This window comes from Brienomyrus brachyistius, chromosome 19 (genome assembly GCF_023856365.1).
Source record: "Brienomyrus brachyistius isolate T26 chromosome 19, BBRACH_0.4, whole genome shotgun sequence".
NCBI lineage: Eukaryota > Metazoa > Chordata > Actinopteri > Osteoglossiformes > Mormyridae > Brienomyrus > Brienomyrus brachyistius.
Window position 1 is genome coordinate 12,508,693 of NC_064551.1, and position 24,351 is coordinate 12,533,043.

Genomic DNA, 24,351 nt, shown 5'->3' on the forward strand with positions numbered 1-24,351 from the left:
TAGCAACATCACAGATAAGCATAAGCTATTAACGATGTAAGATTGTAAAGATCAGTGTGAAGACTAGCGTGGCTATAATGAAGGAAAAAGTAGGATGTCCAAGGTCAATGGCTTAAGGGTCATTATTATACATACATACATACGTGTGTGTGTTACTACAGATAATACGAATATGAGAGAAATATCCATTACTTTGAGTACAATACTCGGACAGGCAGCTTGGATAGCTGTGTCTTTAAGGGAAACGAAGTAGCCCTTTTGCAAAGTGAAGCAGTTGGAGTGAATGTGGGTAATTTGCATTTGTCAAATACAGAGAAAAAGGCCGGCACTGAAACTAAAGCTGCCTTGGTCTAAATTTAAAACCGGAGACGGACTAGTCTCCCTTTTGGTCTGCATACCTCTTCTGAAGTTGCACTTGACAGTAATTGCTAGCAGTGGAATTGTAATTTGGTAGCACATCATTTTAAATCATGGCTTTGCACTGATCGAGTAGATCGTTGAAACGGGAGCATGTGATGTTTATATCTGCATGCCTCCGCAGTTTAGCTGCTTTTCAGAGGCAGGTATTTCTCCCGTGACGCTTCCGTTCATTCCTGCCGACTCAGAACCACGTGACCAAACGCGGAAGCGCCACGAGCGGCGGAGCTTCACTTCGGAGCGACTCTCGGCCGGCCGTCCGTCCGTCCCCTCATCCTCCACGGCCGGCGGAAACGGGGCTCCTGCCGGCGAGTGACAGCCAGGAGGAGAGCGAGCGGTTCGGCGAGCGGCGCGGAGAGCTATACGTGCCTCTAGGGGGGGGGCGGAGAGCGGCGCTGCTCGGCGGCATTGATGGTGGTACGCGGACGCTAGGAATGGGGCTTGCGGCAGCGTTACGGGTAGTTAACCGTTAACTAACCACCGTGTCCGTGCGATACAGTCGGCGGCTGTGCGGGTAACGATGAGCGGTTACAGGGACAGGGCTCCCGAATTCAGTCCGACGCGGAGCCCGGAGGATGCTTCGGACACCAACAGCGGCTGGGACATGGGCAGCGACGCCTTCGAATGCTGCTTCGAAGAGCCCGTGGGCGAGGCAGTGCACCGCGGCGTGAGAGCGCCGCAGCCCGTGCTGGACAGACACCTGCCGCTGCTGCACGACCGCCACGGGGCAGAACAGGACGGCATGGTCCTGGGCCTAGTGGGGGAGGATTATCCCGGCTGTCACGCTCACCTCGGGCCGGACGCTGCCTGCCTGGGGCGCGCCGGCGACCGGGACTACAGCGAAAGCGACGGCAACGTCGCCCCGAGGAAGAGAAACCGCTCGACCAGCTGCCGGCACCGGTACGAAGTGGTCAGCGAGCTGGGAGCGGAAGAGGTCCGCTGGTTCTACAAGGAGGACCGCCGAACCTGGAAACCGTTCGTCGGGTACGACTCGCTGAAGATCGAGCTCATGTACCGCAAATTCTGCGAGCTGAACCCGGGCAGGTCCAGCCAAGGGCCGTGCCCAGCGGATGCGGAGGATGAGGAGAATCCGCGAAAAGAGGCAGCGGCCGCGCCTTCGGAGGGGGTCAATGAAGCGTTGACGAGGCCGGCGGAGTCGGGCATCATCAGGGGGCTTGATGGCCGGAGGGCCGTGGAGAGATGCGATTCAGCGGACGGGGCAGCCGGCATCGATGTGGACCCGGTGTGTGTCCGGGGAGGGCTTTACGAGGTCGACGTCAAAGACCGGGAGTGCTACCCCGTCTACTGGAACCGTAAGCCATTCTATATTATATCAACACCCGCCCCCTCCCCTTTCTCAGGTGACTATTTTGCGATTCATGAAATATTACAAGCTCGGCGATTTCGGGGTAATCGATCAGTCGCTTTACTCATTCGGCCAGAACATTGACTAGCTGTTAAAAATTGTATAACTTAGAGAATAAGTAACTAGCAGTGTCTGCAACTCCTTGGTTCTCTTAACTACAAAGTGTAGGGACCACGGCGTCATTTTATAAAATTATAACTTTCATCCTAGACGCAAACATAATCGGTGTTTGCATTACATTTATCTAGCAGCAGCTTTCGTAATCTTTTTGTTTTATTATGGCGCGGTGCCTTTAAATGCCTTTCCCCCATGCAGTTTGTATGTAAATGCATGGATGCCATTCAGATAACTAGAATATTCGTAGGTGGCGCTTCCCTCCCCCAGCATAATTTGGTATTTTGTTTTGCCGGTCGTTTGGCCGACTACACAGGATTACATGTGTAACGCTGTAATCGTTACGCATGAATGAAAACTGCGGTAGGTAAACGGAACAGCCCTTTAAATTGCGCCCGCTGATGCTATCGGAGGGTTTGTAAACCGATACCGACGGCCAAACGGTCTTGCGGGCGACGTGCTGCTTCCTGACCTTGATCACTGCTCCCCATTCGGGACATAATAGCATAATCAGATCCTATGAATTTCACCGTGAGTGAGGTGCGTGCAGTGTTTGCTGCTATCGGCGCTGGAAGAGTTCTGCAGCAAGTGAATCGAAGCGCCAAATTACCCATACATCTTTTTTTTTTTTTTTTTTTTTTTTTTTTTTTTTTTAAAACCCCCCCCCTCACTCACTCACTCACACACACACACACTATAGGATGTGATGATACACTTTTAAGTCCTTATTGTTGCTACCGGAATCTTGGTGTTGCAGGACAAAACAGATTGGAAAACGGAATATACAAGATTGATCTTATTACTTTATCCGCTCCCAGAGTTATTCTGCGACAGTCTATTTCTCTGTCTGCGTTTCAGTCACATTTAATCATGCGATTAACGAAAGGGAACTTAAAAGGATTACCGTTACCATGGCGAGGGACGTCATGTAGTCCAAAGGACTTTATCATCTTTGCCAGGATTATGCTAACTTTTTTTTTTTTTTTTTTTGAAAATTGAAGTTCTGATCATACAGAAATCGAGTTGTTGATCCTTAACAATTCTATATTTTATACAGTTAATATGACAGTTTGGTTTAGTTCTAATTAAATCAGCATGAAATGTTTTCACTGCCTGTTGAACACTTTGTGTGGTGTGACCGTGCAGAACAGGACCGCATCCCGGTGATGAGGGGACAGTGGTTCACCGATGGCACGTGGCTACCCCTGGAGGAGGAGGAGAGCGACCTCATCGAACTGGAGCACTTGGCACGCTTCCGTGGACAGCAGATGCAAGATGCCTTCGACACTGACACTGTCTCTACGACGGTGGACAGCAAGGATGGTGAGAAGCATGCTGGGGACCTGAGGGAGAAAAGAGGAAATGGAGAGAGTGGTCACATGGGCCTGTGTCACATGATCGAGGTCGAGGTGCACCTGGGCCGTCCTGGAATGTTGCTAATGAATAGAAATGGACTGTTGCCCCATCATGGAGCTGGGACTGTCCAGATTGTCATTGCATTGGTCATTCTTATAATGAGATTTTGTCTCTCTTAAAGGTAGAGTATGTGATTTTACTTTGTCAAATTCAGCAAATTTCTCCCCATAGTCTGCTAGTTGTCCTTTCTGTGTGTGCGCTTAAAACAGAAACTATATGCTGTTTCTGATCTGAATACGGGGGACACAAAGTGACCACCCAACATTATTCCGGACAGTCAGCAACAGTGGGTGTTCATGTTCACACACAGCACAGGGGAAGGGAAGATAGTGGAAGCGGGAACGAGAAGGAAGAGCGGTTTCGATGGGATGCCTGAAGCCTACTTTTAGGCTCTTGATCTATAAAAAAATAGACAAAGCAGGTTTAATTTCACTGTCCTTCCGCAATGTCCGCCTTTCAATCGCGTATCCAGTTCAGGGCTGTAGGGGGCAGCACAAGGCGGGGGAATCCCCATCGTCACAGAGCACATGCATACACAGTTACATAATGTGAAAGACCTGTGGGAACCTATTCAACGCAGGGAGCGGGGGGTAGGAATTGAACCCTCAACCCTGTGGTTCACCTCTGCACATTGTTATCATTATTTACTGAACACTAGTAGTCAGGGACAGTGTTGGGGAAGTTACTCACAAAAGTAATCCATTAAAGGCAGAAATGAAAAGTTCAGGTCCACAAAGTAAAAATCCAGACCAAGATTTAGTTTCAACCAAGCCAGCCGAGTACTCTGCCACTGAATTTTAATCCCAGCTCGTTGGTTGAAAAGAAACCTTGGTCTGGATTTGTACTTTCTGATTTGGGGAATGTACATGTGCACCTCTAAGGTGCTCAGAGACCTGTGTAGCACACGCTATGTTTTGGATGAGGAGCTGGAGTGGTTGGGGGGTTGTGATCTCCGGTTTGGCCGAGGGTTGCCCCTATCACAGCCACTGCCGTTGGCGCCGGCGTGGCAGACTGATACATCACGCTTGGGTGTGAATTTCCTTCCCACGCGCTGTGAGCGGGACTCCCATTTCCTCTGCGGAGCCCGATGCCAAGCTCCGGTGTTGCTATGCGGCGTGATGCTAAAAACCTGAAACATTAGACAGCAGCTCCCAGCTGCCCTGCCTCACCAGTGCCGTCATAGGATTTAAACATGGAAGGTCTGAATCATAGAAGTGAGATCACGTTCAAGGACTCTGTATGGGCTAGACTCCCAGGCTCTGACAGTCTGTCCTGCTTAGACAGCATCACAAGTTTAGCCGCTGACCCTAAGCACGGGTGGCATGGTGACGCTGTGGTTAGCAGTGTTGCTTCACACCTCTGGGACCAGGGTTTGAGTCTCCACCCCAGCTCTGTGTGTGCAGTTCTCCCCATGTCTTCATGGGGTTTCTTCTGAATACTTCAGTTTTCCCCCCCCCTTTCTGGAGCAGAATACTGCTTTGAAAGGGAGTCTGCGGAGGCTCTAGGGAAAAAAAAGCTGATTTCCGATTTGCTGATTTATTAATGCATGATGTGACAGTGCTTCTAGCACGAGGCTGCATTGTGGTGCAGAGCTGAGCCCAGGGTTGTGGGCGTCACTTATGCACTTATTTACATAAATATGCACTCGTGGTAAAAGTCACAAATGGGACATGGTTTGTAGTACACATTGGTGTGTGAGGTGCTTTTTATCTGAGAGGGAAATGTGGGTGAAACAGTTGGTCTTTGTGTCTGTTTCTGCTTTATATGTTCTTTAAAAGTCAATACAGTGTTGGGGGGGGGTGTTTGGCCAACTGTTGGCAGTAAACGGAAGTTTCCAGATCTGCCCTAATAGGCGCATTCACAGTCCTGTCGCATTGTGAGAAACATGAACTCCCATTTCTGTGTTTCGTTTTTGTTTCTGCTGGCATTACTGTTCTGGAACAGTCAGGAGCCCGCCCCCCCCCCCCCACACATCATATCAAAAAAGCTGGGGGAGAACGAGCTGACATGTCATGCCACACCTGGCACGCATGTAACTGGGCAGAGTGAACCATTAGCAGAGAAGCACGTGTGCGTAAGCTGATACGCACTGCCCTATTACGTGGTGTGCGTGTAGTGTTTTTCTGACAGACCTGGTAATGTAATACAGGGAAGAGCTCAGCCGTCTGCAGCTACGATAGAGCTCGGCGGGAGCGGGCCTTCATCGCCTCTGTAATTACAGATGTATCCAGTGTGAGATACACCTCATCTTTGTAATTAGAGTTGCATTCAGCACTAGTGACCTTATTCCTTTGTAATTAGAGTTTTAGTTAGCATGAGCGCGACCTTATTTCTCGGTAATTATTGTTGTCTTTAGCATGTAAGTGACCTTATTCCTCTGTAATTAGCGTTTTGCGTTTAGATTGAGGCCACATCCACTTGTAATTACGCTTTGAGTGCATTTGCGGGGGGCTACCTGCAAGCCGCCTGCTTTGAGGTGTCTCCCACCATCCCAGCTTTCTGGGGGCACCCCGCACACTCTGTTGGTTCCTATTATTGCTGAGATGGATGTGACTGTAATTGGCTGTCACGCTGCTGCGTAAGGGAGAACCCTGCCCGACGTGGGTGATCCACCAGTCCAATACCGCGGGGTCGCAATGTGGCACACGCTGACGTGGGAAGATCTTTGGAGTTGAGAGTAGCGGTTATTGGGATCCTCGGCCGCTGACTGTTGAGATGGGCATCCTCCATGCGTGCCGTCAAGCAGCATGCTGGCAGCGGCCTGTGGTGGGGCGTGGCGCGTGTTCAACATGACATTCACTCTCTCCTGGTCTCTGCCAGCCTTCTCCTCGCTGCTTCCCTTCTACCTCCCCTTTCTGTTCAAACGGAGGAGGTATCAGCCAATCACTAGCGCCGCCGGCGTCTGCCGAAGGCTCTGCCAAGGTACTGTATCCTGACATTCATATTCCAGTCCTACTAGATGTAACCTCCCCTCCCGCCTCTGGTCCCAGGCATGCTGCCCCCTCTGGTCAGGCCGTAGATAGCACCCTCCTACTCTACCCCACCCTCTTCGGTGTGTCCCTGTCGAGCTGCCTGGCCTGGCTGTCCCCATCCTCCCTGCGGAGACCCCGGATTGGCTGTGCTGGAGGAAGTCCATGTGACTGTAGTGGGGTAGTTAGCCGGCTTCAGCTGTGCTGGGACATCGGAGTCGGCACGCACGGAGGGTGTCATGCAGGTGCCCCACACCCCCGTCCTGGTGGCCTCCACAGTCCTTCAGCTCTTGCCGAGCACTTAAGCTCTTGATTTGTCACACTAATCTGGCCCACTTTAGCCTCTCTGATGATGCAGTTTCACAAGAGCTGCATGCACAGAGGACGGTTGTGCGGGCCTGGCACTCCAACCCCTGTCATTCCCTGCCCCTTCCCCCCAGCTCTGTACCCATGTGAGAAATCTGCTCCTTAGAGCACAGAGTAAAATCTCTCCTTTATCTCGCATCACTCCATAATGAGAGAACGAACCTTACGCTCAATAGCGAAAACAAACTAGAATGAATTTCGATGCTGCATGAATTTCCCTGATGAGGGACACATCCATCATAAATGAGAGGGACCACGACACGTAGGCTTTCTGGTGCTTTGTGGCCCATAGAGCGAGGCGTGATGAATGAGAATCTCCATTTGTGACTGACACGCAGTTACAAATGTCAGCTCTCGGCTCTGCAATTCAACCTGGCTTCCCTCGCTGGGAAGCCTGCCGTCTCCGTGTCAAACAAAGTGGCGCCAAAACTCTAAAGCTGTCTGTTGACAGTATTTATCAACTATTAATGCTTCCTGGATGCATTATTCACAAGCTGAGCATGCCAGTAATTGTTCCTGGATGACAATAAGTACAGTCATTTTCAGACAGGGATGAAAAATCATGACACTTGTGCTGTATATTTCCCAGCCTCTCGGTTAGCTTCCGCTTTCCCCGGCATCCTCTCCTCCTAGTTTCCTCTCCCACCAAATGAACCGTCTCATAATCTCAGGTGGCAGCCTGATTTGTGCAGAACTTGTGGAGACTGATGGACTATTAACCTAACAGATTAAAAGCTTTGTGTCTTTTCTGGATCCCAAAATCCTGTCCTGCGATCTATTGTCAGTAAAGTAGGTTTTTTTTAAATCAACGTCCAGAGTGGAACGAGCTTCTTTGATAGCTGGTAGAGTCAAATATTATGCCATAATTTGAACATCAAACATTGCTTATTTGTATTGCTTTAATTCTCCAGAAATCCTCAGTATTATATCCACCATATCATGAAATATTTTTCTTTCTTGTAGCAGTACTGAAGTCACACTTATGATTGTATCTCTCATTTTGTACTAGATTTAATGTGCTGTAATAGTGCTGCGGTTGTTCCTGCTGGCCATTAGCCAGCCAAAGGTATTTTTATTCCCTATGCTGCCCACTGTGCCCCCCTGTTAATTAATGGTAGGCCTTTCAGAGCAAAGCTCTCTACAGCAGTAAGCTTTGGGCTGGGGTCTAACTTCACGAGCGTGTCCTCATTCTATCATAGAGACGAGGCCGCAGCCATTACACTCCTCTGCGTATTTGGGCAGGAGTTAATGGATATTAGGGAGACGATGCTGTACGTAAGATCATCACTCTCGCTCGCCTTGGAGCGATGGGCTCTGTCGAGGTTCTGCTTCATGTGACACTCTGATCTGTGTTAAAAATGGTTGGTGAATAATAAAAACCTGCAGAGAGTATTTGTGGATTGACAGGAAGGGTATGGCTCAGCGTGAACTCAGCAGGCTTTTCAGTGTTATCGACATGTGTCTTTACGGGTCAGGGTCAGTCATCCCCTAACGCGTCCCCTCCACCCCCAACCCCCTCCCCCATGTACAGCAATCCACAGCCTCAAGCTGAGCCGTTCCCACGTCGACTGGCACAGCGTGGAGGAGGTCTACTTGTACAGTGACGCCACCACCTCCAAGATCGCTCGCACCGTCACGCAGAAGCTAGGCTTCTCCAAAGGTCTGTTTATCTCTCACCTAGGCTCGCTTGATTACCTTGCTTGTTAGCCCCGCCCCCTGTTGGGAGTGCCCCGCCCCCTGTTGGGAGTGCCCCGCCCCTTATTTAGGCCAGCCCCTCTGACTCCTTCACTTCGTTTGCCCCATTCTTTCCTACCTCAACTCCTGTTCCATGTGTGTCACTGAGTTAGTGTCCCTAGCAATTTTGTCCTGTCTCCCGCCTCACACGTCGGTCTCTGCACACACAGTGTCCAGCAGTGGGACACGCCTCCACCGGGGTTATGTGGAAGAGTCGTCCTTGGAGGACAGGCCGCCCCAGACCACGCACCTTGTCTTTGTCGTCCACGGCATCGGCCAGAAGATGGACCAGTTACGCATCATTAAAAACACCGGCATGTGAGTTGGCATGTCTGACTCCGCCCACCCGGGTCCTGTCACACTGGGCCGGCCGTGTCATGGGATCGTTCACGGCTGTGAGTCACATGAGTAATGGATACAGTCTCAGTGGTAAATCAGAATTGGCAGTGCCCTTCTGGACACACAAATATGCACAATACGATTTTTGCTATATATAAGCATATGTACTTTGTGTGTGTGTCATAATATAATATATTACACATTACCTTTCGATGAGCTGGCATCCCCTGCAGGGGGATTTGTTCTATGCTACCTGGGATCTGTTCTATGCAACCTGGGATCCGCTCGAACTCCCACACCACCACTTAGACCTGGATTAGTGGTTAGGTGGATTAAATAAATTCACATTTTTAGTCAGATGGTAATGAATGGGCGAACAACTTGGTAATGTGTGTAAGCTGGAATGTGATGTGATCTGCTGGGTGGACCCTATCGCTGCATGATTAATCATCAAAGTGTGTGTGCGTGCGTGCGTGCGTGCGTGCGTGCGTGCGTGTGTGTGTGCGTGCGTGTGCGTGTGTGCGGTCACGTCCGCACTCAGGATGAGGGATGCAGCCAGGAAGATGGAGGAAAAGCACTTTTCTGAGCGGTCCTCTGAGCACGTGGAGTTCCTTCCTGTGGAGTGGAGGTCCAAGCTGTCCTTGGATGGAGGTATGCTGGTGCAGCTCTGTGGAACCGGTAGATCGTGTTTACCGCTCAGACAATGTTCACATTGCCTCTGACAGTGTGCAGGACGGTCTGGCCACTGCCCGCAGTTTTCATTCGTGTGGTGTAAACAGACATGCATAAGAGCTTGTTGTCGCCTTTCCAGACACCGTGGACTCCATAACTCCGGACAAGGTGCGTGGGCTGAGGGATATGCTGAACAGCAGTGCCATGGACATCATGTACTACACCAGCCCTCTGTACAGAGACGAGGTGAGGACCACATGCTCTTTCATATCTGCTGCTGTCACTTTCATGTGATTCCTAATCCCAGGCATAAGCTGTGCATGTCAATCAAGAAGAATCCGTCCTCATTGGGTGAGCAGCAGCCTATCAGTCGCACACACTGCTGTCACATTGCACATGGAGGCGGGAAATCGGCAAGAGATTAATCTGCCCTTATTATTCCAGACTAATCTGTTAGGGTGTCGGATTAAAGCTGTTTCCCAATTGCAGAAGCTGCCCCCAAGGGGCCGCTTTCAGGAACAAAAAAAAGTGGATTGATTTTAATATAGCATGTGTTAGAGAAGGCTGCATTTTGGATTTAATCCTAAAAATAGGTTAGGAAGTGCTTGCACCCTGTCACACAATGGAGTTTCTCAGTCAGATCATGCGAATGTTTATGCCAAGGTGGAGCAAAAGATAGATGGGTGAAAACAGGTATTCTGGGGAGAACGAAACAGGAGTCTGTGTTGAGTTTGGGGTGATTTATGCAACTTCCCCATAGCTGCTGTGTGTATTCTGTTACCGGAAGCTTTCCTGCATCTTGAAGCAGTTTCTCTGAAGGGCCGCTTGGGATCACCATTCAGCATGCAGGCTGTAGTTCTGTGCACTGGTCTGGCCCACACCCCGAGGGTTTTACATACCCCAGACAGAGAGAGACAGAGAGACCATGGACAGGATGCCAGGAGGGTTTTACATATCCCCATTCATCTTATTCTTTTATCCAAAGCAAGGAGCAGTAGAGGAAAGGGTTATAATTTATGTCAGCTCCTTGGGATTTCAACCCATGACCTTTGTGTTGTTAGCACAGTGTGCTACTTGTTGAGCTATAGGAGCTGTTAGCTTTGCCTGGCATTCATGTTACTACCCCCAAGCGCCAGCTCTGAGCACCTGACTTGTTTCGGCCCGCGGAGACAAGCGGAGCAGTCACTGTCGTGACCTAGCTCTGCACAAAGAGCTGAAATAGCAGGCTGAAAGAGTGCTTAGAGAACCACTTCATTTCAAACCAGCATCCCACTCCTCAGACTTTGTGTGTTTATAACCATTAATGGCTTAAAAATATCTCTCTGTTGCTGTGGAGGATGAGGATGACGATGAAGAAGATTACTTTGTCGTTACTGTTAGGGGAGGCACTTTGGCTCTGTAAGTAGTTTCACATGTCCAAGGTTGGAGGTTCGAATTCTTGTCTCATGTTCCTTAAGTTACATCCCACAGTTTACAAACATACTGTTAGGTGAATTGATTTGCCTGTAGTGTGTGTGCCCTGTGATGGACTGGCATCCTGCCCATGGTCTCTCTGTCCTGTCCTGTCCGTCTGTCTGTCGGATTTATTTAAACATGCTTGATTAAAGTGCTCCTCAAGGCTGTCGATATAAAGCCCAAACCTCAGCCCTTCATAACCTACTGTGCTGCCTGTTTACGTGTGCTGAAATGTTCCTTACTGCCGGAACGTCAAACGGGATGTACAACCACCTTTTGTGGAGCTTTTTGTGATGTAGATACATGTGCTTTCAGACGCATGGACCATATTCACTGCGTTATTTCAGTTTTTCCAATTTTGGTTAGTTAACAATAGTTTAATTCATTGACTCAGCTGGGTATTGGAGATGATTAAGCACCTTTGGAAGAGTGCTACAGAGCAGTCTTGAAGCAGCAGCATTTGGGTTAAAAGTTTGTCCTTAACTCCTGAACTACCTCCTGACACACCTTGACCTCCTGACAGTGTTTACAGTCCCTAGCTGATGTGTTTTCTGTAAAGCCATACATGCTTAAAGTGATGTTAGGGTGCGTGTGTGTGTTTGTGATCAGCACATGCTCATACTGGTTATTTACCATTTCACCCCCACCTGTAGATCACCAAGGGTCTGACCCAGGAGCTGAACAGACTGTACACACTCTTCTGCTCACGGAACCCAGAGTTTGAAGAGAAGGGGAAGGTCTCCATCGTGTCCCACTCCTTGGGCTGCGTCATCACCTTCGACATCATGATGGGGTGGGACCCCATGCGCTTCTACCTGCAGGAGGCGCTGGAAGCCGTGGAGACAGACGCCAGCAAGGCCGGCTTCAAGGAGCGCAACCTCCTGGAGCAGCTGTACCTGACGCGTCTGCGGTACGGAACCCCATGTCATGTCACACATTTTAGAATGCAGAGAATACGGGCACTGGGATTTCCCGACTGCTGGTGATGTGCCCTTCATCCTGTATTCAGTGCCCAGGGACCGGCAGTGTAAATGTACAGTAACTTCATTTCTCTTTGCCCGTCCCCCATGGTCTCCTTTACCTGCAAGCTGCCCCCATTTTCATCAGTTTTTTCCCCCCCCCCAAAGGTTACGAGAATTAGAAGATCAGCTCGATAGTATGCACCCCTCTACCACTCTAGCTTCCCCAGCCTTGAAATTCAAGGTGAGTTTGTCTAACTGCGTTAGTCAAAAACTGACATTTCCCAGAGCTTTCTTCAACACTGTCTGTATATAAATCACTAAATGGCCTCGCCCCAACTTATCTCGCTGACCTTTTAGGACCACATGTCCCATCAAGGGCACGTGTGCGGTTATACCTTCAAAACTGCGGAATGAGCTGCCTCTGCATATTTGTCTGACTCCAACATTGTCTTTTAAAGCCCGTCTTGAAACACACTAATTCCTTGGCATTAACTCTGTATAGCAGCTGTTTCGTGTCTGTTGTTTATACAGTACGTGGGTTTATGTTATTTTGATTGTACAGCACTTTTTGCCTCCTCCCCCTTCTGGGATACTCCTGTGCTCTCGCTTTCTTTACTTGTCCTGGCTGGGGATTTAGGTGGAGAACTTCTTCTGCATGGGTTCTCCCCTTGCCGTGTTCCTGGCACTGAGAGGCATCCGGCCAGGAAACAATGGCACGCAGGATCACATCCTGCCCAAATCCATCTGCCAGCGCCTATTCAACATCTTCCACCCCACGGACCCAGTGGTGAGCTTGTCTTATTCCGTCCGTCCATCCACCCACCTGTCCGCCCGTCTGTCAGTCCGCCTGTCCGCCTCTCTGTGCCTGCCTGCCTGCTTGAGTCATCGCCCAGCCCTGACTCTGCCTCCTCTGTCTGTTAGGCCTACAGGCTGGAGCCCCTCATCCTGAAGCATTACAGCAACATTGCACCTGTCCAAATACACTGGCAAGTACCCAGCCAGCTGCCTGTGTCAACACAGGCCTCCCACATGACTGTGGTCACATGACCACCCTCACTGAGGAGCCGAGACACAAACCCTGTTCTGCCAGTGAGCAGGTTTTGTAAAACTGCTTTTACGTTCAGTATGAGAAGCTGGATAATTTCCCTGGTGCGTTCCTCATACGGTTACCCGTGTTGGAATTCTCATTTAACTTCGACACTTAATGTTTGCTAATTATCTGGCACTGTAACTGGCATAAGAGTAGGGAGTTTCAATGGGGGAGGGAGGGCTGTCGACTGCACTCTGGGCTCCATTTTATGGGTTTGACTGTGAACAAATGGCGATGATGCTTCCAAGATGGTAGTACAGTCTCTGATGCCAGCATTTGGTTTGCTGTCACTGTTTACGTGACTTATGCAGTTTGGCGGGGAATATGTAATGCCGTAAGTGGGAATGTATGGAAAGAAGACAGTTGTCCATTTTAGGGTGTTTTAATATAGTGCTTGATATAGATTATGAAGTGCGTGCTGACAAGCCCTTTAAATTGAAGGTATAACACCACCAGCCCCGCGCCGTACGACCAGATCCGGCCAACCCTGATAAACCCAGCGAAGGAGGCCACGTCAGACACGGAGAGCAATCCCAGCCCCAGCACGTCTCCCGTGATGACCCGCCGGCACTACGGGGAGTCCATCACCAACCTGGGCAAGGCCAGCATCCTGGGTACGAGCTGTCAGGCTCGCTGACACTGCCATTCCATTCCTGGCGCAGTCCCTGGAAATCGAGTTAATTTGCGCGTGGATGAAAAGGCGGTATTGTGTACATGATCAAGGGACCTTTTGGTTATAATGACCCTGAAGCGCTTGTGACATGATTTAGTGTATAAGAGTGAAATTATGGCGATGGTGACCTTCTTCCAAACATCAGCCTTTTGTTATCACAGAATGCTAGTCCACTTGATTACACTGACCCCAGATCAGTAATTTTGGCCAGCATATTCCGGGGGGATCAATGAAAACTCCTCCTGCCTCTGCTATCCCGCTCACCTTGACCTACTGATAACATTTCTAGTCCACAGCCGCCCTGAGATCAGCAAATACAGGAGCTGTGCCTATTTCTGTATGTCTGATCAAAGTACAGATCATTTCCAGCTGCCAGCGATGCTACAGTACTGAGATGTCTGCTGTGTCTGACTGATAACTATAATCAGCTTCATCCCTAGTGAGAAGCTTTACTTGTATTTATTTAACGGGTGATTGGTGACATACATATGAACTTCAGAGGGGAGGGTCAGTCAGTGTCCTTGGAGCAAGGGTACAACAGTAAAATCACCCTGCCAATCATGGGATTTGAACCAGCGACCTTCCGAGCTTGGGAGTCCTAACCCGCCGAGCCATACGCTTCTCTGAAAAGCTTCACATCGGATAGGATTCCATGCCTGAGATCACAGAGTGTCGATCACGATCAACAGCACGGTTTCCTGTGTAAAACTGCTTGTCTTATTGCGTATGAGCCGTTTCAGTGCTTGGAAGTTGTGAGGGTGCTTTTATTTTCTGCGAGTGAACTGTCTTCTTGAGGCGACACCGGCGACGGCATGAGCAGGCCCTGGGTCCCGAGGTCGGCCCCCAGACCCTAACGCCCTGGCGTTACCCCCACAGGCGCGGCCAGCATTGGCAAGGGCATCGGCGGCATCCTCTTCTCGCGCTTCTCACGCTCTTCCAGCCAAGCGTCTGGTGCTGAGGGCATGGCCCCCGAAGGCGAGGGTCAGCCAGCAGAAGGATCTGGCTCTATGTCGCCGTCTACCTCCACCTCCACCGTCATGGACACGTCATGTGAGTATGGCTGTGCACCATGTGTCTTACCGTTCCCTGCACCTGTTAGCCCGTGGCGGTGTCGTAAGAGGGCTGGTATTTGTGGTAGTCTGGGGGGTGTTTCTTTCCAGTGACAAATGCTGATATTTTAGTGTCCTAAACGGAGTTCCTAGGTGTTTTCTCCCCACATCAGAGCTCTGTCTCCATCCTACAGTGGAGCTGGAGCGCCGCATCGACTTCGAGCTGCGTGAGGGCCTTGTGGAGAGCCGCTATTGGTCAGCGGTGACGTCGCACACGGGCTATTGGTGCTCGCACGACGTGGCCCTGTTCCTGTTGACGTTCATGTATCAGCAAGAGGAGCTGGCTGAGATCAGCGCACAGAGCCCCGTGTCTGTGTGACATGTAGCATGCAGTGTAGCCGCCACGCCCCTCCAAACATACATGAACACACGCACATACACACGCGCACGCATGCGCACACACACGTCCCACTCTCTGGAATTGCACAAACAAGAGTGTATGGTGTGAGTACTGATACACGCTTGCAGTGAAGGATTATCCTGTGCCATCGAGCAGACCCCACAGTCTCGACTCGTGCTGACCGCCGGGACCATCCTGGGGTGTCTAGGTTGCGGAGAGGTGTCTGTCTGTCACGCGCAGCCCTCCTCCCACGGATCTGCGGTCGCGCGCGGGTCTCCAGGCCCCGGCCTTGTCAGGTACGACCCCGAGTTCTGACTTCCTGTTCGATCTCTGTTGCCCATAGTCATTTTTTACTGACTGGTATGCGGTGCAGAATGATTGCTGAGTAAGGTGAAACAGTAAAGGCAGATACCTATGCCATGGAGAGGAAAATATCTTGTGTTACATTGATTTTCTTTGCCACTAATGGCGGTTCTGCATCATTTTTCTTTGGTATAATTTTTTAAAAATAGCTTTACCGGGTTATTAAGACGACTATTGCCGTTTTTTTCATTCGGTTAGGATTTTCTAAATTTATCCTTTTTAAAATTTACTTTTGCACAGTCCTTTTTATTTTTTTGTTTACTGGATCCTGAGTAAATGTTTACAATGTTCCCCATTCATATCTCTAGCAGTTGTGGCAGGTTTTCTTCTACATCGCATTGTTAATTCTGTGTATTTACCTTAGTCACTGTTGTTACCTTTGCAATATGCCATTCCAGCATGTGGCCAAATCATTTTCCCAATATTTTATTGGTCGCCTTATATTACAGAGCGGAACGGCTGCATTGGCGAGTTAATAGTCGAAGTGGGAGGGGCCTGAATCCGTAAAGCGCGAGAGACCGGGCTAGTTTACAAAGATCCATTAAACCATTTCTTGCTGAAGCAAAATGAATAGTAATACTTACTATGTATTGGATTGGGATAAAAAAAATGTGGATATATATTTTTGAAATTTTGCAGAAACTAATATTTATTGCAGCACATTAGACAATATGGAGGTGATGACTGCCGGATTGTTATAGTCTTTGTTTCCAGCAGGTGTCACTGTTCCCTCCGAGCTTTGCAGCCGCAGCCAATGTTAGTGTGAATAGCTCTCTTAACATCCCGTGACAATGGCATACAGTGCACCACATTAGACCAGTGCCACATCCCATGGATCGACGCGTGACTTTGTGCAGAGGACTCATCCAGCAGGTTCATGTGGAGCACTTCTCCAATATGCGTATAGCTGACAGTGCTGGGGAAGATACTCACAAAAGTAATCCATTTCTGACCGGAAAGTACAAATCCAGACCAAGGTTTTGTTTCAACCAAGCAGTTGATATAAACAGTCACGTTCACAGAGTACTCAACTGGTTGGTTGAAACAAAACCTTGGTCTGGATTTGTACTTCCTGGACCTGAACTCTCCACCTCTGCTGTAATGGATTACTTAGTGAGTTTCTTCACCAACACTGCGACAGCTGACTGACAGAGATGAGTAGAGCTGTGCCGTGATTTCCTCGTAACATTTCTGTCCTATTCTAGTAAGTTGCTTTTTGTCAATCATCGGTCTGCTTTGTCCTTATTCGTTCCCCACCAAATGGTTTCAAATGTCCTTGCGTTTTAGCTGCAGCAAAGTGCAAAGCCCCCAATGTCAGGATAAGCTTTAACTCCTAGCTTCCAGCAAACATGCACAGATGCCTTAGGGAATGTTTTGAAACCTATTTTGCGGCCGTCTTGTTCTCCGATGGCCCATGTCTCGGTTGGGGGGTGGTGGTGGGGGGAGGGGGTCTGGCAAGCCTCACTCACACTGTTGGGGCCGTGAGTGTCTGACAGGCTTATTGACCTCAAGCACTCCTTTACTGAGAGCTACTTCTGTGTCTATTGAGGGGGGGGGGGTTCTCCTAGGATTGTATCTTTAACAAATTAATAAATTGCTTACGTACAGGTTTAAACAGTTGTCCCTACATTTCACATCTTTCTTATTTGTTACCTAGAACATTCACCAGAGCATATTCTTAAGGTAGTGTGGCTGAGATAATCTGAATGATGTGGTTCCCAGCGTGTAGTTAATGGGACAGGCGCAGTAATTCGTAAACTCTAAGTAGTTTTTTTCCTGAATGGCCACTAGAGGGCAGACTCTGTACGCCTCCATTCTGTAAAACCCTGTCAAGCAGCCAGCCTTGGGTTACTGCATTCTGACACTGTGTTCATTTACTAGCATTAACATTTCTCAGTCTTAACACTATGTAAGTTGTATTGGCAATTTAGCTTCTTTAGTACATTGCACAAATGGGATTTAGCTCGCTCAAAAGTGCCATAAAACCTTATAATTGGGTTTTTCCTTTTTCAGGGTGTCACACTGTTTTGTTTCGACTACGTCTTTTTGTTTTGTATACATTTGTCAATTTTGGATGTAGGCAATATGTCGTATTTATTGTATATGGAATCCTAGCTGACCAAATGATGCATAGGCTCATGCGTCTGAGGGATAACCTCACAGCTATGCATGGAAGGACACAGGCACCGTTACTGAACATGAAGGTTTAACTGGATTATAATGCCATTCGTCACTCCTCGAGTTTCCCATAGAGCTTCTTTCCCATCTGAGTGATGTTAGAGTAAATCTCCTTTAGATTTAGTGTTTCGACTGTTAACGGACATATTTGTTTTCTTTTCTGTTAACCAAAAATCTGTTAACTTGTCTGACATGTGCTGTGGTGCTCTACTTTAATAAACCATTTTATCCATTAAAGTAAAGCTTGGGTGTGAGATCATTTATTTATTCGTTTATTTTGGTTTTCCATTCTTGCAGTAGCCGGACGGGTGACTGCTCTGAGCCCAGAATCACACTGCGATCCTCAAAATGATGATTGGGTGTCCTTTGTCTAGGGAGCATTCTTCCACGCAGTGTGTTTAATAATTCTTCTAGAGATTACCACTTAATCAAATAGCATCCTAATTGTTTATTTCCATTGATAATTGTCAGTCTTGTACCCTTTAGATGACGTGGCAACAAATTAATGATTTGTAATAATGTGTAAAAATGGTCCAATTAGGGAAATCGGATGTCAGTTAGGCACAATGGAGAGGAAACTCACTGAATGCCTGTAAATCATAGAAAGCATTTGGTCGCAATTTAATAATAGCTCGTTTAGCGTGAGCACTACAAGTTCAATGCCCTGAGGAAATCACAGGATATACACAGAATATCCTTCCAAGCATTGCTTGTATTGCTGGAGCTGTTTGAGATTAGGCTTCGCCTCACTTACTGCTGTCGCCGGGTTTCCATTAAGCAGCATTTTTGTAACTTTCCATATAAACACGTTGGCTGCATGCAACTGATACTGAAAATAATGGTCTAACCTGTTAGATTAGGTGTTTTTCCGACCACAGATGTTCCTGTGAGCAGAAATTCTCCTTGTGCTGGGACTCCTAATCATCTCTCAGTATGGCGTGAGGCTCTCTGCTGGGGCCTTGCGACAGGCTGTGTGTTTAGGGCTGTGGCCTGTGCTTTCTGGGGTGGGGCGGGGCTGTCGAGGATGGGGGATTAGCTGAATATGTGGTCTTTCAGAATAGATTAAAGCATATTGGCAGCATTCACCTAAACTATGATTTTGCTATTTATTCCTAATCTTCCACTTCAAACCTTCCCCTTTCCATTTCTCAGTCTATCTGTAATCTTTCCACAAAATAAAATCTACATTACCATCTCTCCATCTTCTGTAGCTGCGTATTCAGTCGGCCTGGAGACTGTCGCAGGAGGCAAGGGGCACAAGGCTGGGGACGCCTGGGATGGGATGCCAGTCCATCACAGGGTGGACCCTCGCATGCTATGGGCAATTTAGAGACACTGGAATACCCAGAGGAACATTATCTGCCAGTACGAAGTGTACCAGTGTCTAATCTTATCTTTGAAATGCACGCTGGCATTTGACAGTTACCCAGTGACCGTGAGGAATCTTCAAGCGCTTTTCAGTGTCAGCTGTACCATGTCTATGCTGCAAAAGCAAAGGACACTGGGAAATTTTCTGCCGTATTTGCCATCAACGCTGGACCACAGCCTTCTGTATATTAAACGACGGCATTTGGCATTTACCCTGTTATTTTGTTTGCATCTCAGGCTGCCTTTCTGCCAGCTGCACAGCAGACGCTTTTGAGGATGCCAAAATCCTTCGTTTTTGCTTGAGAATCATCCGCCCTGGCACTTGTAGCCTTCCCGCTGAAACCGGATCAGTTCGACTCGAAGTGAAGTCATCAGGTTGACAGACTCGGGTGATTCCTCAGCTCCCGCGGTTCTGCCGGAGCGGAAAAGGGCCTTTTCACCCAAATGCACTGCAGCTGATTAAAAGCCTGTAAAAGCTGATGAAACTGCTAAGGGGATTCAGCAGAAGCACAGCAGAGCCAGTTTGATGCAAACCAGATGTGCTGCAGAGATCTCCGCCTCCACTGCTTGGCCTACAGGGGGCGCTCATTCATTCTCAAGCTGGGCTATGCATGCTAGGGGGGCATGTCAGCTTCTTCTCCCCCAAAACACACACACACACACACACACACACACACACAGCAGGGTGTAAACAAGCCTCTGCTTGGCTGGGGTGACCTCACAAGCTACCCTTTGCAAGTGACTTTGGCTCTGCCACGTTTTAGCAGATTCTAGCGTGTGACAACTTTGTTTGGGTTGAGTGAAATAAGTTAAATAAAGGGCCGTTTACCACCTGAGAAATCTGCCATTTCATTTGTTGGAACGACGTTTATAAAGAAGAGGGAATATTCTGCCTTGTTTAGTAGTTAAATGAGCCCAGCAGAGAAACTCCGGTTTGCCCTTTTGTGTCTTATTTCCTGTACATTTATTATACAAAGAATGAGCAGAATAATGTTGTTTGCATGCGTTTGCTATTTCCACATGGATTAGGACCGAAACAAGCCCCTGTATCCTCTTCTCTCGGACACCTGTGCTGTAAACCTGTCCACAAAAGAGCAGGTTTACCTCTCCCCCTCATAGAAGTCTGTGCTTTGACAGAGAGACAAACCCCTTCATGTTGCTCTGATTAACTGGTTACCTGTTAAATCCCTCTACAGAGGTTATACATGTCTATTTTGATTTGTCTGCTCTCCTATCCTTCTGTGCAGTTTTCACCTTGCAGGGGGCTTTTCTCATAAGGAAAGAAAGGCTTAGAAACCCAGGGTGGGTGGGATTGACTTTCGGTGCTGTTTCCTGTAGGTTTAGCTCAGTAACCAATGGGAAGTGGGTTAAGTTCTTGGGTTTCAAATCTCCTTGCTCTCTCTACATGCCTTCCAGGCTGTTGATTTAATCTAGCCAACTCAGGGAACTGCTCCCTCTTACAGTTTTTCGTGGCTGTCTATAGATACGAATGCACTGTCCCCATGTGAAGAAACTCCATTCTGTCTGACAAAATAATGCCATCTGGTAACGTCACTCGTGGGAACGTGGCGTTGATGGGCGATTGAGGTTTTACTTTGGCAGATCGTAGAGGTGATGGTATCTCCAAGGAGCCCATCTACGAGTCACTGTGATGATTTTTTTTTCTTGATTTCTGCAGATTTAATCAGCTTCATTTCCTTATTTTATTTTTGTTTATTCGTTAATTAATCTGGACATTTAACATTTTTGGGTGTCCAGTCATTCCTGTCCAGTGGGAATTTCTGCTTCCATGTCTGGTTTTATCCAGTTTGCGATTCATCTGTTTCCATCTCTCCAGTCCAAGTTTATATCCTTCACAGATGTTTCCAGTCTGCAGCTTCATCTGTGACCTCTGTAGTATAAATACTGGAAGGAGACCATCACTCCCGCCTCACCTCGGACAAATCCCCGCCTCCAACCCCTTCATACTGGATAGGAGGTTAGGATTAGACAGTCTTGTTTCAAATAACATCTGGGGTCCTCTATTACAAAACATCTGGGGTCTCTCCTTTAGTTTAAGTAGGTCACCAGTCCCGCCCATTTACGAAGGTTACATTCCTCACCTCCTGAGGAAGACCAGAACATGAAAGATGTTTGTAAAGTCTGACACTCTGAGTCATGCGTCCATCTCAGAGTAGACCTTGAGTCTTTAGGCCATGAACTTGACACATCCACTATATCTCCTGCTATTTGAAGTCCATGTTTTATCACCCTCTTTAAAATACCTGGAAAATGTGTTCCATATGTCACGCTGTGCGGCTTTGCTCGGCCATTTGCTGCCGGCAGCGTTGTGTGGTGGACTAAGAGGAATGCGACTCTCGTGGAGGCCGCTCACGTGTTGGGGTCCTGCTTTGCTCAGCCATTTGCTGCCGGCAGCGTTGTGTGGTGGACTAAGAGGAATGCGACTCTCGTGGAGGCCGGCCACGTGTCGGGGGTCCTGCTTTGCTCAGCCATTTGCTGCCTGCAGCGTTGTGTGGTGGGCTAAGAGGAATGCGACTCTCGTGGAGGCCGGCCACGTGTTGGGGGTCCTGCTTTGCTCAGCCATTTGCTGCCTGCAGCGTTGTGTGGTGGGCTAAGAGGAATGCGACTCTCGTGGAGGCCGGCCACGTGTTGGGGGTCCTGCTTTGCTCGGCCATTTGCTGCCGGCAGCGTTGTGTGGTGGACTAAGAGGAATGCGACTCTCGTGGAGGCCGCTCACGTGTTGGGGGTCCTGCTTTGCTCAGCCATTTGCTGCCGACAGCGTTGTGTGGTGGACTAAGAGGAATGCGACTCTCATGGAGGCCGGCCACGTGTTGGGGGTCCTGCTTTGCTCAGCCATTTGCTGCCTGCAGCGTTGTGTGGTGGGCTAAGAGGAATGCGACTCTCATGGAGGCCGGCCACGTGTTGGGGGTCCTGCTTTGCTCAGCCATTTGCTGCCGGCAGCGTTGTGTGGTGGACTAAGAGGAATGCGACTCTCGTGGAGGCCGGCCACGTGTCGGGGGTCCTGCTTTGCTCAGCCATTTGCTGCCGGCAGCGTTGTGTGGTGGGCTAAGAGGAATGCGACTCTCGTGGAGGCCGGCCACGTGTTGGGGCTCATCAGACTCTCTTTGTTTGTGGCCTTGAAGAGGTGCCTTTGATAATAAGATGGCACCAAGGCTGCGAAAAATGGACTATTTACACCTGGAGCTTATCTCCATATTTCTCTAATAGTCTTGACAATAATATTGATCAAAAAGATGAAGATTTCCCCAGCTGGGATAGAAAAACTGATCAGGGTCCCAACAGCCCAGAATAAACGCCACCGTAAGGTATCTTCCCATGATGCACTTGGTGCTCTGTGCCAGAGCTTCCGCAGTCATTTTTCTACCCCTGTTTACTGTATCGATTGCCCCCGGTGGACCGTGTCCCTGCCTGAGTACTATGAGATGAAGCACGAACGAGGCTGGATGGGGGATTCCACTATTTTCAGCTGTTTATGTATTGACTATGTGAACCTTAAAAAGAACGTTTGAAAGCCACTGTCTTCACATGATCTGACCTGTGCAGCCTGTCATTCTGGGTCTCAAAATGCCGGTTTCTTACTCTGAGGATACAGCTGTCACTGTAAAATCTTCTCCTGTTCATGCTTAAAGGATGTAAACTTCATGTCAGTATATTCATAGACTCACAGAATCTGATAAATGTAAATGGCAGCCAATCAGTGCCTTCCTGTCACTCTTGTGGGTGCATCAGCCAATCAGTACCTTCCTGTCACTCTTGTGGGTGCATCAGCTAGTCAGTGCCTTCTTGACACTCTGGTGGGTGCATCAGCCAATCAGTGCCTTCCTATCACTCTTGTGGGTGCATCAGCCAATCAGTGCCTTCCTGTCGCTTTTGTGGGTGTGTCAGGAAAGTAGCCAGAGGTGCAGCCCTGTCCGCAAGTATATGGCTCTGAGAGGTGATTTTGTGTCATAAAATAAATTCAGTTACTGATCCTCGCCTTTAATGACTGTCACTGTTTAATTGTTTTCACCATCCAAGGATCCATTTCACTGACCGACCTGAAGATATTATGGCAAAGTCTGGATTTATAGCAATGTAGTAAAAATAAACTGCTGATTCCCCCATATGCAAGATTAAATGGTTCAAAAGGTTTATGTGTATCAAATTGTGTACCATTTATACCGTAAAATATTCAGCCTGAAGGGATACTTTTCTGAATGAAATGGTACTTTTATGGATAATTACGCAGTACAACATGGAGGTTGTTTATCTGTCACTCTAGATAGGGATTGCTTAGAATTATACTATACGGTATTCTGTGCTGATTGCCGTTTTTACACAGTTTAATGTACAGAATATTTTCACTGTATGGTGTTTTATGTATGATACATAAAATACGGTAAAATACCACGCAAACTCCTGTTTCCTGCAGAGCAATGGATCGCCTGACTACCTTCTTAGGCCGATTTAATTTGTCTGACTCCCAGGGCAGTTTAATGCAACAGAGTATTTCCATCGGCAAGCTGCCCCACTGGGCTCCTCCAAGCCGTTGGTTCTGAGTGGGACATAATTTTGTGAACCTGAAATAAATTGTGACTAGCTACTCTGATTTATGTTTAAATGAAGCGATCAATTCATCCAGCTCCCTGGAAAGTGTGTGTGTGCTTTTTTTGTTTCTACCTGACTATTCAACATTGCTATAAACCAGATTCTGCAGTTTCGGCACCTACTGTGTCAGCTGTGCACTTGGGGGACGATTGTTTGTGTCATTTGCACAGAATTGGGCAGAATTTCCTAAGATTAGAAGCGCTCAGGTAATAGCGGAATGATTGCCGCTGTACCAAGCAACCCTAAACACTGAATCTTTTTGCAGAACCACTTTCAGAAGCTCAGGAGAAACTGAAAACAAACTTTTTTTTTCACAGCTAAGTGATGCCAGTTGGTAATCCATTCTGAAACACCGAGAGTGAAAAAATAAGGAAAACAATGGAATTATCTTTATGGCAGAAAACAAAACATTGGCGAATACAAAGCAGAGGGCCAATGGCACTCTAAGAGGACAATGACAGGAGTAGAAACTAAGAATGCTGGAGTTCTTTAAGAGACTTTATTCTTAAATCTTTACTCCAACTTCCCAGGTCTCTCAAAAGTCTAAGATTTTAATCCCCTCTCCCTGGGTGATGCCTCCCTGCTCATACGCATGGGGGGCATGCCCGGCTTTGCAAACCCACTCTCAGATTCTTCACGATGAGGACAATCAGGCGGTTTCGTCAGCTCTATACTATCTGTTCTGTGCATCTGTCTACTTCTATACCCACCTGAAATTTCAGCTGCACCCCCCCCCCCCCCCCCCCCCGAGTTGTTATTTCTGCATCTGGGTCATTGATTTGCGTTATCATGCATAACCAGGAGCATAACCG

The 24,351-nt window shown here is 48.3% G+C and overlaps 1 protein-coding gene across 1 annotated transcript; it reads left to right on the forward strand.

The window, feature by feature from the left end:
• Positions 1–396: 396 nt before the first annotated feature.
• ddhd1b (DDHD domain containing 1b) lies at positions 397–17,805 on the forward strand. Its single transcript, XM_048985833.1, has 13 exons — positions 397–1,730; positions 3,044–3,220; positions 8,180–8,308; positions 8,553–8,700; positions 9,263–9,372; positions 9,533–9,639; positions 11,502–11,758; positions 11,976–12,051; positions 12,448–12,597; positions 12,732–12,796; positions 13,342–13,514; positions 14,450–14,623; positions 14,817–17,805. Exons 1-13 carry the CDS (start codon positions 938–940, stop codon positions 14,999–15,001), a joined length of 2,544 nt encoding a protein of 847 aa, XP_048841790.1. The 5' UTR covers positions 397–937; the 3' UTR covers positions 15,002–17,805.
• Positions 17,806–24,351: the final 6,546 nt, after the last annotated feature.

Excerpts from the sequence above, each read along its gene's own strand:
- ddhd1b (XM_048985833.1), top strand. The coding sequence starts at position 938 with ATGAGCGGTTACAGGGACAGGGCTCCCGAATTCAGTCCGACGCGGAGC. Across the intron at positions 3,221-8,179 it reads GACGGTGGACAGCAAGGATG|CAATCCACAGCCTCAAGCTG; the intron begins GTGAGAAGCATG and ends CCCCATGTACAG. Across the intron at positions 12,598-12,731 it reads TCCACCCCACGGACCCAGTG|GCCTACAGGCTGGAGCCCCT; the intron begins GTGAGCTTGTCT and ends TCTGTCTGTTAG.